Source organism: Hyperolius riggenbachi, chromosome 3 (assembly GCF_040937935.1).
Source record: "Hyperolius riggenbachi isolate aHypRig1 chromosome 3, aHypRig1.pri, whole genome shotgun sequence".
In the NCBI taxonomy this organism is placed as follows: domain Eukaryota; kingdom Metazoa; phylum Chordata; class Amphibia; order Anura; family Hyperoliidae; genus Hyperolius; species Hyperolius riggenbachi.
In genome coordinates this window covers 239,972,643-239,986,155 of record NC_090648.1, presented here as the reverse complement: position 1 = coordinate 239,986,155, position 13,513 = coordinate 239,972,643, and the positions used below count along the sequence as shown (strand labels likewise).

Below are 13,513 nucleotides of genomic sequence, written 5' to 3'. Positions count from 1 at the left end.
CGGTCAGACAGCTTGCCCACAGACACGGCCAGCAGAGACACTCCGTCAAGGCCGCCGCCGCCCCAGGACACACGAGACCTCTCTGCAGGCACCCAGAGCGGGAAGAGCTCATCTCGCAGTTCCATCCGCCGGGGAAGGAGGCTTGAATAGTCGGAGACAGGATACCACAGGTTCCCTCTTCTCATAGGTGACCTTCGGCTGTGTGGAAACACACTAGAACTGGAGATGCTAATACAGGGGGAGGTTTATAGGGACTGCTTAATTGATTAATTGAGTAGGTGTTTCCTTTGGAGGTGGAGCAGGATTCCTCTCTTGTATTAGCCATCCTGGAGGATGAGTTGTTAAAAAGAGCTTAATAAATAGACTAGAAAATCAATTTACAGCATTCAAAAGGTAATATACAAATAAAAAATACTGAAAATGTTTTTTTCCATAGCAACATCTCTAATAAGTGGATAGAGCCAGAAACAGTGGTGCGTATTCAGTAATCTATGGTAAAGTTGCTATGCGCTGGGAGCACACAGCAATTTTACCATTAATCCTGACAGTAAGCAAGGGAGCGTCTTCAAAGAAGTTGGCTGCCACTCGGCCAAGTTGTTCTGCCAGGCGGAACGCTTGACAAGTGGCCGTCGCTGGTCCGGTGCCTCTGTACACATGCCTATCTGTCAGCTGAGGCGGTCGTTATCGCCCGCCGCGGCCGACTTTAGTCAGGTGTGTGTATGAAGCTTAAGACAAGGATGGATTGTCATTTTAACAACAAAATGGGCACTACTGTTAAACATAACAAAGGTTGACTAAATAGCATATGAAGGAATGGCAGGTACTTTTCATTAGCTAATTAAGCAGTAATTGTTTTGAATTGGGCTCAGGGCTGTATTGATTATCACAGATTTTCTGGATATCCAAGACAATATTACAATTCACACAGTGGCAACACACCTCCTTTAACATTTATAGGAAGGATTTGTTATGTAGGTTGAGTGAGTTTGAGCCAGTGAAGTGCATTTGGCCTGGTAATTATGCATATATCCTTTATAGACTTGTTTTGTATCTACCCCATCACTTCATCATTGGTGTCTGTGAAGCCAATTCATGTAGGCTACAGACTGTCTATTAATACGTTTAAGGGGTGGGAGCGGGGTCAGGTAATAGCTGCCTTGCCTTGGGCGCCAAAATGGCCAGAAATTGCCCTCAACATTATACCAAATTTTACTACCATAATTGTCAAATGGAAATATTGATGAAAATTACATCGGCATTTTTTCATAATAAATGAAGAGGAGTTTTTCATGTACTTTGTGCATTTTCTTACCTTCATTTCTACCCTTTTTCCAGGCACACCCTTAAGAAACAAATTGGGAATGGCACTTAGTATGGCATACTTTGATCTGACTTTGTCTAGAAAGATGAAACTGTTCAGTTACATTATCATTCTTTAGCATGCACTCAATCCACTTTTTGCACAAAGTAAGAGTTTTTTCACAAGCACAGTTGTACCAAATGAGTCACGAGTAAAGCTCCTACATATATTTGCAATATTTTTTAGAGATCACTCACTTTATCACTCATGAAACTCAATTTACTATTGGTATTAAGAGCAGCATTTGTCAAAGAAGGAAGAGTTATGACTAAAGGACTTGCTATGGTGAATCTGTTGTTCACTGCACTTGTTTTATAATAAACTGGCCCTAATGCATTAAGCTAGTCTCATTAGACATATTTTCTTGTCTATTAACCTAATATTTTGCAGAATTCAGCAAGCAAAAAAATACTAAAAATAATGTGAGGAAAGTGACATCAAATTCAATGTAATCAGGAACAACATTTTTGAGTGCTGGTTTTTCTTGAAAACTGCTAAAAAGTTACTAGATAGGATAATAATAAAATAAGGTAAGATACTGCATATGATGTAAAGAAGTTTTTTGCATCAGGTTTACTGATTGTGACGCAAGTTGCTCCTATATTTTATTACCTGTGGTCCTGGAATACCCGGTGACCCAGGAGGTCCCATTGGGCCTGTGTCTCCGCGCTCACCTTTCAACTCTGTGACAGGAGGTGTTCCAATCTAAAATAAGCAAAAAAAAAAACCATAAGGTTACTGTAAAGCAAATAATAAAAATAACAACTTGTGCCTTATGCTATTAACAGTTATAATGTTTTTTCTGTATGTACTACATTTTTATATCTCATGCAGGAAAAGTACGGCAAATTAGGAATTGAGTTTGTACTGTTAGCGTTCACCTCAACATGTACACCTAGACTGAGTAAACATTCAATATGTACATAAAGATGTATATAAAAATAGTTTCTCAGGTTGACAAAACATAAAAACTTACATCTCCTGGTTCACCTTTAAGGCCAGGTTCTCCCTGAAAAAGTAAAAAAGAATCCGTTTTCCATGACTTTTTCTACAGTTTGTGCGAATACCATAGCTTTGTGAATAACAGCTAAAAAATGTATCCCACTTCATATTATATAACTCAGTAACCTTTTGTCCAGGTATTCCAGGGAGTCCGTCCTTGCCATCCATACCATTTTTTCCAGGGGATCCTGTGTTTCCCTATATAAATCATAGAAAACACAAGGAAAAACTAAAGTTCTGCTACACATAAAGCCTTAGAACACAGAGGCCCATATGCAATTCACTTTTTCTCCTACGTTTTCTCCCAGGTGAAATTTTGAAGGCTTGCCAACAGTACATACCTAGGGCATCTGACACTCGGTGCTGGGTATTAAACAACACTTCCCCCCCTCAACCCCCCAAAAAAATAAAGGAGCGAGTGCGGCATGCTAAGTGCACCACAGTGGGTTGTGCCGGGTATAGGTGCCCCCAGTATAGGTAGCCTGGAATAGTTGCCCCAGTATAGGTAACCTGGAATAGCTGCCCACAGTATAGGTAGCCTGGAATAGTTGCCCCAGTATAGGTAGCCTGGAATAGTTGCCTCCAGTATAGGTAACCTGGACTAGTTGCCCCCACTATAGGTAGCCTGGAGTAGTTGCCCCAGTATAGGTAGCCTGGAATAGTTGCCTCAGTATAGGTAGCCTGGAATAGTTGCCCCCAGTATAGGTGGCCTGTAATAGTTGCATGCAGTATAGGTATCCCGGAATAGTTGCCCACAGTATAGGTAACCTGGAATAGTTGCCCCAAGTATAGGTTGCCTGGAAGAGTTGCCACCAGTGTAGGGCAACTATTCAATACAAGATGTTCCACACTATGGAAAATCTCAGAGGACATGGTCGGAAGCCAAAAGTGACACCTGTGCTGACCAGTAGGATAGTGAGAGAGGTGAAAATGAATCCAAGGATCACCACCAAGGCCATCCTGGTGAATCTGGGCTCTGCTGGTGGTAATGTCCCAAGGCAGACATATCAATGGACACTGCACCCTGCTGGGTTCCATGGATGCAGACCAAGGAGGAAACCACTTCTCCAGATAAGGCACACAAAAGCTTGCTTGGCCTTTGCAAATGCTCATCTGGACAAAGAAGAAGACTTCTGGTCTTCTGTGTTATGGTCAGATGAAACAAAAATTGAATTGTTTGGTCACAATGATGTTTCCTTCTTTTGGCATAAAAAGCCTTCAACCCAAAGAACACGATCCCCATGTTTTTCAGCCAATTGGGCAGGGAACCTAATCACAGTAAATGGCAGCACGAATAAAAGAGCAATACATGAGCATTCTCAATGACAACATCAGGTAGTCTGCAGAGAAGCTTGGCCTTGGGCACCAGTGGACATTTAAGCATGACAATGACCCAGAACACACAGCAAAAGTGGCAAAGAAATGGTTAGCAGACAACACGATTAATGTTTTGACGTCCTGACTTGAATCCAATTGAGAATCTGTGGAGGGAGCTAAAGATCAAGGTGATGGCAAGAAGACCCTCCAACCTGAAAGATTTGGAGCTCATTGCAGCATGGTGGCGTAGTGGTTAGCTCTCTCGCCTTGCAGCGCTGGGTCCCTGGTTCGAATCCCAGCCAGGGCACTATCTGCAAAGAGTTTGTATGTTCTCTCCGTGTCTGCGTGGGTTTCCTCCGGGCACTCCGGTTTCCTCCCACATTCCAAAAACATACGGATAAGTTAATTGGCTCCCCCTAAAAATTGGCCCTAGACTACAGTACTTACACTACATAATATAGACATATGGCAATGGTAGGGATTAGATTGTGAGCTCCTTTGAGGGACAGTTAGTGACAAGATATATATATACTGTACAGCGCTGCGTAATATGTCGGCGCTATATAAATACTAAATAATAATAATAATAATAATAATAATAATAAATTAATGGGCAAAAATATACGTGAAGACATGCAAAAAGCTGGTCTGCAATTATCGGAAGCATTTCATTGCTGTAATAGCCAATAAAGGCTTTTCTATTGACTATTGAGAAGGGTGTAAATAATTTTGGACTGGACACTTTTTGTTCAAATGTAAATAAAAGCTGTGAAAAAACTTTAGGATAGAAAATGATGGAAATTAAGTCAAACGACCAAACTGGTTTTTATAAAAATATCAAAAATTTACCTTTTTATTAATCAGATCAAATATGAAAAAACATACAATTCATTTAAAAGAGTAACCAGGTGGTCACCCAACTCACCCCAGGAGCCGTCACGCACACACTCATACATGCACAGCCTCTATTACAATGATGATAGCACAATCTCCTGCATGAAATAATGACACCTATGTGTCAATTACCCAAGTAGCATGAAATGACGTCACAATAGCTTTGGTATCTCCAATAATCCATGCAAAGTTCAACACGTTGAATAGTAAAACAAGCAAGCAGAGTTCAGTGCATAAATCTTTATTACACAAAGACATATTGTGGACAATGCAACGATCAGCATGAAATCTTGCTGTTATGCTATCATTAAAGAGGACCATTGTTTTAAAGGTCCCATATAAAGTATGGGTAGTGATGCTGACATAAAAGTGTCACATATGGAGGGAGAAGAATGGTAAATATGTAAAAAACACGTATAAACATGTGTATGCAGCGGGACACACCAACATAACACGTAGAGAGGAGCTCCGCAGACAAACTAGATAGGTAGAGACGACGAGAACACAAGACTCATTCAGACCCGGTGGAACAGTAGCTTGAAGGTCACCTTGACTCCCTCTGTAGCAAGAGGCGATCAAAGTTTCCTCTTATATTACTGTGTATACGGTCTAACCCAATGAAGCGGATCTGGTCGGTTCTGCCACCATGGGCGGTTTAAAAATGACAAGCTACCAGAGTCATGACAGAGTAAAAGCTGATATATCGTAAACAGCGCACATATAGAGTCCAACATGAGTTTAAGACCCAAGTCCACAAGTCCTTTATTGTACTTGACTCGCAGCTGTGACTGGGACAGGAGAGTGCCTTTACAGTGCGTACCACCACCACACCCTAAGGATGGATCACTCACCGCAATTATATGACCCACTATCAGACTGGGTCAAACAGCGCCTGCAGGGATATCAAGGCCACCCTCTGCCTGTAACGATCATCAGTAGTCCACTTCACAAACTCAATGCTGGCTCCATACCCAAAAGCACCTCAAAAGAAACCAATGGGCTCCATAGCGTAAAACCGTAAAAATATTTATTAAAATATTAAGCCGATCCACTCACATGCTGTATCCGTTATATTAAGGCATTGAGTTTTAACGGGCTCAACCCCGATCGTGGGCCGTCCGGCAGGCTCTCAGCTGCGCTGTCTCGGTGGGCTCCGGCTCCGACACACCACGCCAAGCACACTTCCGCCTCCCACGTTCCACGTACGTGCGTCCCAGCCTGACCGGTTTCGTCACTTCCGGTGACTCATCAGGGGCCTGATGAGTCACTGGAAGTGACGAAACCGGTCGGGCTGGGACGCACGTACGTGGAACGCGGGAGGCGGAAGTGTGCTTGGCGTGGTGTGTCGGAGCCGGAGCCCAGCGAGACAACGCAGCTGAGAGCCTGCCGGACTGCCCACATTTGGGGTTGAGCCCGTTAAAACTCAATGCCTCAATATAACGGATACAGCATGTGAGTGGATCGGCTTAATATTTTAATAAATATTTTTACGGTTTTACGCTATGGAGCCTATTGGTTTCTTTTGAGGTGCTTTTGGGTATGGAGCCAGCATTGAGTTTGTGAAGTGGACTACTGATGATCGTTACAGGCAGAGGGTGGCCTTGATATCCCTGCAGGCGCTGTTTGACCCAGTCTGATAGTGGGTCATATAATTGCGGTGAGTGATCCATCCTTAGGGTGTGGTGGTGGTACGCACTGTAAAGGCACTCTCCTGTTCCAGTCACAGCTGCGAGTCAAGTACAATAAAGGACTTGTGGACTTGGGTCTTAAACTCATGTTGGACTCTATATGTGCGCTGTTTACGATATAATAGATTGTGCATAGTTAATTAGATAGCGCACCACCGTTTTTTACACTCTGTATATTAGCGCAGTTTATATTTATACTTAGAGTAAAAGCTGAGAAATGTTTTTTTCCCCCACAATAATGCATCTTGTACGTCATCATATTATCTTTTGGGAGACTCCTATGTCATTTCCCATCAAAAAATTACTTGCTGGTTGAATAAAAGTAACTTTAAGTCAAGATTTGCCAGGGGTATGAATAATTATGGGCAGCACTGTAGCAAGGAATAGATGTAGCCAGTATAGGTAGCCAGAATTAGGTGCAGCCAGTATAGATAGCAAGGAATAGGTGTAGCCAGTATAGGTAGCCAGGAATAGATGCAGCCAGTATAGATAGCCAGGAATAGGTGTCGCCAGTATAGGTAGCCAGGAATAGGTGTAGCCAGGAATAGGTGCAGCCAGTATAAATGGCCATGAACAGGGGTAGCCAGGAATAGGTAGCCAGGTATAGGTACAGTCAGTATAGATAGCCAGGAATAGGTAGCCAGGTATAGGTGCAGCCAGTATAGATAGCCAGAAATAGGTAGCCCGGTATAGTTGCAGCCAATATAGATAACCAGGAATAGGTAGCCAGGTATAGGTGCAGCCAGTATAGATAGCCAGGAATAGGTAGCCAGGTATAGGTGCAGCCAGTATAGATAGCCAGGAATAGGTAGCCAGGTATAGGTACAGCCAGTATAGATAGCCAGGAATAGGGACAGCTGGTATAGGTAGCCAGGAATGGTTAGCCCCTCCCTGCCTTACCTTTCCTGCTGCCTCCCAGTCCTCTCCTCCAGAAAGACCGGATCCACCTCCACTACCCGGCAGCTGATTCTTTACACCGCATATCAGCAGTGACAAGTGAGCAGGCAGTGAGGCAGTGCCCAGTAACGCCAGCCAAATACAGGAAGTGACATATGTTTACTTCCTGTATGCGGCTGGCGTTACTAGGCAATGCTTGCCACTTCCTCGCCAGTCACGGCTGATATGCAGTGCAAAGTATAAGCCGCCGGAGGGGGACCAGGAGTCAGAGAGGGCAAGGAGGGGACCAGGAGGCAGAGAGGGCGGCAAAGCGGCCCCCCTGCCTGCTGGGCGCTCCGGGCGCCACCCCCTTAAGACGCCACTGCTTACGAATAAAATGCATTTTAAGCCATAAGTCTTGCAGTGTGCTGAAATATTATTTTTAAACGAAGATAAAAAAGTATCTTCTAGGAGAAAAATTAGGAGAAAAGATGAATGGAATAAGGGCTATTATTTTAACACAAATGGAAATGGTTGGTGTGTAAAACGTATAACTTACCGTAACATTTTATTATATAGCTTTCATTAACTACAGTATGTTGTAATATTTACCTTTTCTCCTTTCATTCCTTTCTCCGGAATAATCTCTAACTGTTAACAAAGAAAAACAAAACTAAAGTTAGAAGCGACTCTGTTCCTTTTAAAGAGTCATAGGTGAGACCATCCATCTTATTTCTCCTTTGCTTCCATGCTCAAACAGTGCAGAAACCATATGCTTAAGAAAGAACCCGACAACTGTGATTTGCAAATAATATCACAGGCATGGAATCTTTTTGAGTGCTCCTATACCTCCGAGTATAAACCAAGGTACTTAACTTTTCCTTCAGACAACAGAAAAATGGTTTGACTCCAGTCTAAACCTAGGGTAGAAACCCACACCATCACTTTTAACATCCCCATTCCTATATCACTTCTCTGGTGGTCTTGTGGCTTCCTCCCTCTCCCATAAAGCATTTCCTGGTGTCTTATGGTCCCCACTACCTCCCTCATACAGCAATCACTGGTGTCTAGTGGTCCCCTTGCTTCCCTATGCATTGTACCTGATGTTTAGTGGTCCCTCCTCCCTTCCTCATATATTGTTCAAACACTAGAGGTGTGAATGCAGAAGAAGGCACATTAAGTACTCATGTGCAGCATGTCCGGGATGGCCCCAGATCAGGTGAGATGCTTTTTTACCACCTCTGCTGCATGTGCTCTGCATTTAAGTGACACAGGGAGGGAGGATGGCCAGTAGACACCAGGAAGCATGTTCTGTGAGAGGGGACCTTTTAAGTAGCAAAAAATCTTGGTTTATACTCGTAATTAATGTATATGGCATATGGTCATTTCATCAGAAATTAATTTAAAAAAAATAGCGATATAAAATGTATTACATTTCATTAAAATGAAATGTTCGTGTCCTTGAGCTGGACCTCCAAAAAGCAACAAAATCTCTAATTTAACAGAATGTGGTGCGAATTTTGAGTAGGTATATGAGAAGACGAGTTCCAGTGAGCAGAACCAGAACTTTGCACAAAACCATTCAGGTATGGAAGGCTAATGATTAACACCTAACAGCAGCTTGATTAATAAATAGCATAGTGGATACCACAGCACTGGAGTGGCAGGTTTAAGTTTAACCCAGGATATAATCTGCATGGGATTTGTGTTTAGGGATGATCAGAAGAGGCGATTTCCCATATCGTGGTAATTCCGCCTTCCACTATAATGAAATTCCGCTACATTCCGACGGATCCCCGCGGTATTCCACGGAATTCCGCATTCTGGCGGAACAATTTCCACAATGTTAAAGGAAACCTAATGGATGTTTCCTTTTAAACAAATACCAGTTCCCTGGCAGTCCTGCTGATAACTTTGGCTTCAGTGGTGGCTGAATCACAATCCTGATTACATTTTTTTTTGGAGCAGCAAGAGTTGTCGTAGGCCATGGGAGCTAGAGGTGGTTTCACGTTGGTCATCACAATTTTTTTTTTTAGCAGCTGGAGTTGTTGTAGGCCATGGGACCTAGAGGTAGTTCCACGGCAGTCATTACAATTTTTGTTTGGAGCAGCAGGAGTTGTTGTAGGCCGTGGGACCTAGAGGTGGTTCCACGGCAGTCATTACAATTTTTGTTTGGAGCAGCAGGAGTTGTCATAGGCCGTGGGACCTAGAGGTGGTTCCACAGCAGTCATTACAATTTTTGTTTGGAGCAGCAGGAGTTGTCGTATACCATGGGACCTAGAGGTGGTTCCATGGCAGTCATTACAATTTTTGTTTGGAGCAGCAGGAGTTGTCGTATACCATGGGACCTAGAGGTGGTTCCACGGCAGTCATTACAATTTTTTTTTGGAGCAGCAGGAGTTGTCGTAGGCCGTGGGACCTAGATGTGGTTCCACAGCAGTCATTACAATTTTTGTTTGGAGCAGCAGGAGTTGTCGTAGGCCGTGGGACCTAGAGGTGGTTCCATGGCAGTCATTACAATTTTTGTTTGGAGCAGCAGGAGTTGTCGTATACCATGGGACCTAGAGGTGGTTCCACGGCAGTCATTACAATTTTTGTTTGGAGCAGCAGGACCCTCCATCTGGCCATGAAACACCTCTGTAGGGTAAATGTAGAAAACAGAACAGGAACTACAGCAATTTAGCAGCAGCTGGCAGACAGCATTGTTAGCAAGCATTCATGGTGGAAGTTCAGAGGCAGCAGATAGGGTAATTGTATGCCAGAGAAAGCGTACTCAAGCCAGGGAGTATACAAACATCAATCATGCAGATAGGAGAAAGCAGGCTGGCACTTGCAAAGTTCAAAGCATAAAAACAGCTTTATTTCATCCGGCTGCTAGGTTTTAAATCGTATGAAGCATAAATCACATATATGAGATTGCCTACCCTTCTGTTGATGGCTGCGGGGCAGTGTGGGGGCAGTGGGGTCGCCTACTGCGCAGTAGCCTCTGAAGACGCTCAAGGAGCGAAACGGTCGTTAAGCGACCCCACAGCCCCCACACTGCCCCGCAGCCATCAACAGAAGGGTAGGCAATCTCATATATGTGATTTATGCTTCATACGATTTAAAACCTAACAGCCGGATGAAATAAAGCTGTTTTTATGCTTTGAACTTTGCAAGTGCCAGCCTGCTTTCTCCTATCTGCATGAAACACCTCTGTAGTTGACTGGTGGTGATGTTGATTGGTGGTGATACAAGCTCCCAGTTGTGATGAATTACTGGATGAAGAAAACACAGGGGCCATTTCTGTCACCATAGAATCCACAACTTCTTGGGACCTTGGTCCCATGGTCTCCTCCAATGCCTCATCCCAATCCTTCTGCACATCTCTCTCATCGACATAGGTGTGCTTTAATTCTGGAGGAGAGTACTGGGAGGAAGCAACCTCGTCAAGAGAAGCAGCTGCGGTCGGGTTCTGGTCATGAGGAACCTGGCTACTACTGGTGCTGCAACTAGCTTCAAGTTCCTCACACTGGGTAGAGGGTTCATGATCAAAATAGTCAACAACTCTGTTCACCTGCTGCTCTGTCAAAATTTTCCTGCGTGCGAACACAGGGAAGACATCAAAAGAGGGAGGTCCCTACACCGATAGCTGGGTGAAAAAAGTCTCCTTTTATTAATCACATCAGTAAGTGTACAAAAGTTAAAAAAGCTCATGCGTATCGGAGCTCAGGGCTTCTTAATCATAGCTTACAACATAGTACAAAGCACTGGTTTAAATAGTCTAGTGTAGTAATAGCACAAGTGTAACTTGGCATTGTTTTTGTGCTTTGGTTTTAATAAATACAGTATAATTCTGTATATTGGCTTCGCCATTTTATACTTATGTGTGCTTGTTACTTTAAGAATAGTGACCACACACCCCTTTATAGGGGATGGCAGTAGACTATTTTTTCACCTAGCTATCGGTGTAGCGGGACCACCCTCTTTTGCTGAGCTCTTTCGATCCCTTGCTACCGTTGGTAGCTAATAGGTGGCATAGCGAATTCATTTTCTCCTGCAGGGAAGAGATCTCTGATCAGGGCGGAACGCTTCCTGCTGCTGCTGCCACCCTCACCCTGATCACGTACTTGACGTGATCCACCAACACCACCATCACTCCATTTTCTCCTGCAGGGAGGAGATCTCTGATCAGGGCGGAACGCTTCCTGCTGCTGCTGCCACCCTCACCCTGATCACGTACTTGACGTGATCCACCAACACCACCATCACTCCATTTTCTTTTAGGAGTGGCAGGAAATTGCTGCTGCTCTCGCTCTATTGTTTTGGGGCCAAAAAGTTTATTAGGGAAGGGGTATGAGCGACAGAACCAAAGTAAAATAAATCCACCTAACTTGAACTAAAAAACAGATAAGAAAATAAGGATGTGAAATAAAGAAAATAAATCAAAAACAAAATGAAGAAAAAAAAAGAAACGTAGAAAACAAAACAAAACAAAAAACTTGCACTACACTCAACTAATCAATCACCTAACTCTCTCACCCTGTCGAACACTAAGCCTGCGGCCTGGCTGGCTCTCTCTAACCCTCTCCACACAGCAACTACTAGTACACTACACTACAATCTATCACTCAAACTAACAATCTACTGTCACTCTCTCACAAATATACCTATCTACTACTACTAATAGCTTACACTCAGTCTAATTCTCTCTCACAGTCTTTAAAAAGACTTTTGTTTTATATACAGTCTTTAAATTGACTATTGTTTTATGTTGAAACAACTAATATGGGTCTGTCTCTCCTCTCTCCAAAACACCATACTGAAACCCACAAGCTTTGTGACTGTCACACCTCTCTTATATACAAAATGGGTGGGATAGCTGATGATATGTAGCTAGGAGCTGGTTGCTAGCATAGGATTGGTTGGTTTTTGTTAAGACTCTAATTGGGGCAAAAATTCCGATTTTTAATGCAGAAATCAGCATGCTTTAAGCTTCTGTGGTGAATCTATCCCTTCCGATCCTTCTGATTGGCTTAAAAATTCTGCCTAACAGTAAATGCAGCTTTTACACGCTTCTGATTACATTCCGACGGAATTCCGCATAGAAATTCTGCAATTTTCCAATTACTGCTATAGAAGTTCTGTTCCAGCTCACCGGAACGGAATTGGCAATTTCAGACCGGAATTGCGGAAATCTCCATTCCGCGGAATCCGACGAGCAACCCTATTTGTGTTTATGTGGGTTCCTCAGGGCTCTCTGCTTTCCACCCATGTTCCAAAAAGCATACTAAGTTAATTGATACCTACATTATTGTTCTTTGACTATGTTATGGGCATTAGACTATGACTAGGATTAGATTGTAAACTACTTTGAGGCCAGAAACCCACTAGGAACGATTTCTAATCGCTAGTGATTTGAAAAAGCTCTTGCAAATGCAATGCTATGGGGGATTTTTATAAAATCACATTGCTCAAGTGGGATCACACACCCTCGGCATTACATTAGCAAGAGTTTTCAAATCGCAAAGCGTTCAGAAAATCGCTCCTAACTGGTGGTTTCTGGCCTGAGGGATAGTTAGCGGGATTGCTATGGATTATGTAAAGCATACTAACAAAAGTCCGCTTACAGTTCGATGCTCCAATCGAAAATCAGCTTTTTAGGAAACATTTTAGGTGAACAAATATACACCCTCCAGAAATCTCTCGGATTAATTTCCTTTAAATGTTTCTCCCTCTTCCACATAGATTTCTCATGTATCAATTTGTGCTTATAGGGTAAATGTTAGAATTGATGGGAGGGATTTCTGGAGGGTGTATATATGTGTGTCCATTTCTGGAGGGTGTATATATGTGTGTCCACCTATAAATGTTTGCTACCATTGCCTCAAGTTCATCTATTACTAAGGATCTTGCATAGTTTATACCATGTAAGATGCTTCCTATGGAACCTTTTCTTCTTTAATGTGCCAATAAAGCGGATTTTTGATTGGAGCATCAAGCAGTGAGCCGACTTTTGTTTGTTTGGAGTGGCGTCCTGTCCGCATACATTCAAAAGGGGTGCCCTGTAAAATGGGTGTTAGGGAGTTCTGATATTGCCCTGCAGCACCCAAATTACATATTGTAACAGTGAGGGTGAGGAAGCCGCTGCAGAGCAGCAGTGAACTTGTAAGCGGAATACCTGCTGCAGAAAACCGGGCTGAGGCATCTGTGTCTATGTGGGAGAGGGAGCCACTGCAGTGGCTGTAAGTCTGTAAAGGTGATTCCAATATGGTTGCCGAAATCGGGCACCTGGCACCCAATTACCCCCACAGCACCACCATAGCCTATAATTGCATTGTGGACTATGGCACGCCAAAGTAACAGGCACAATTTTTGCCATTTTTAACAGATTTGT

At 43.3% G+C, this 13,513-nt stretch overlaps 1 protein-coding gene across 1 annotated transcript in view; it reads right to left on the bottom strand.

The window, feature by feature from the left end:
* LOC137562283 (collagen alpha-1(VII) chain-like) overlaps window positions 1–13,513 on the bottom strand; it is a 519,927-nt gene that overhangs the window by 318,687 nt on the left and 187,727 nt on the right. The window contains exons 57-61 of the mRNA XM_068273618.1: window positions 7,750–7,788; window positions 2,489–2,560; window positions 2,337–2,369; window positions 1,973–2,065; window positions 1,313–1,342 (exon numbers count right to left, since the gene is read on the bottom strand). Of these exons, the coding sequence (XP_068129719.1) occupies window positions 1,313–1,342; window positions 1,973–2,065; window positions 2,337–2,369; window positions 2,489–2,560; window positions 7,750–7,788 (267 nt within the window). The remainder of the gene's footprint in view (window positions 1–1,312; window positions 1,343–1,972; window positions 2,066–2,336; window positions 2,370–2,488; window positions 2,561–7,749; window positions 7,789–13,513) is intronic.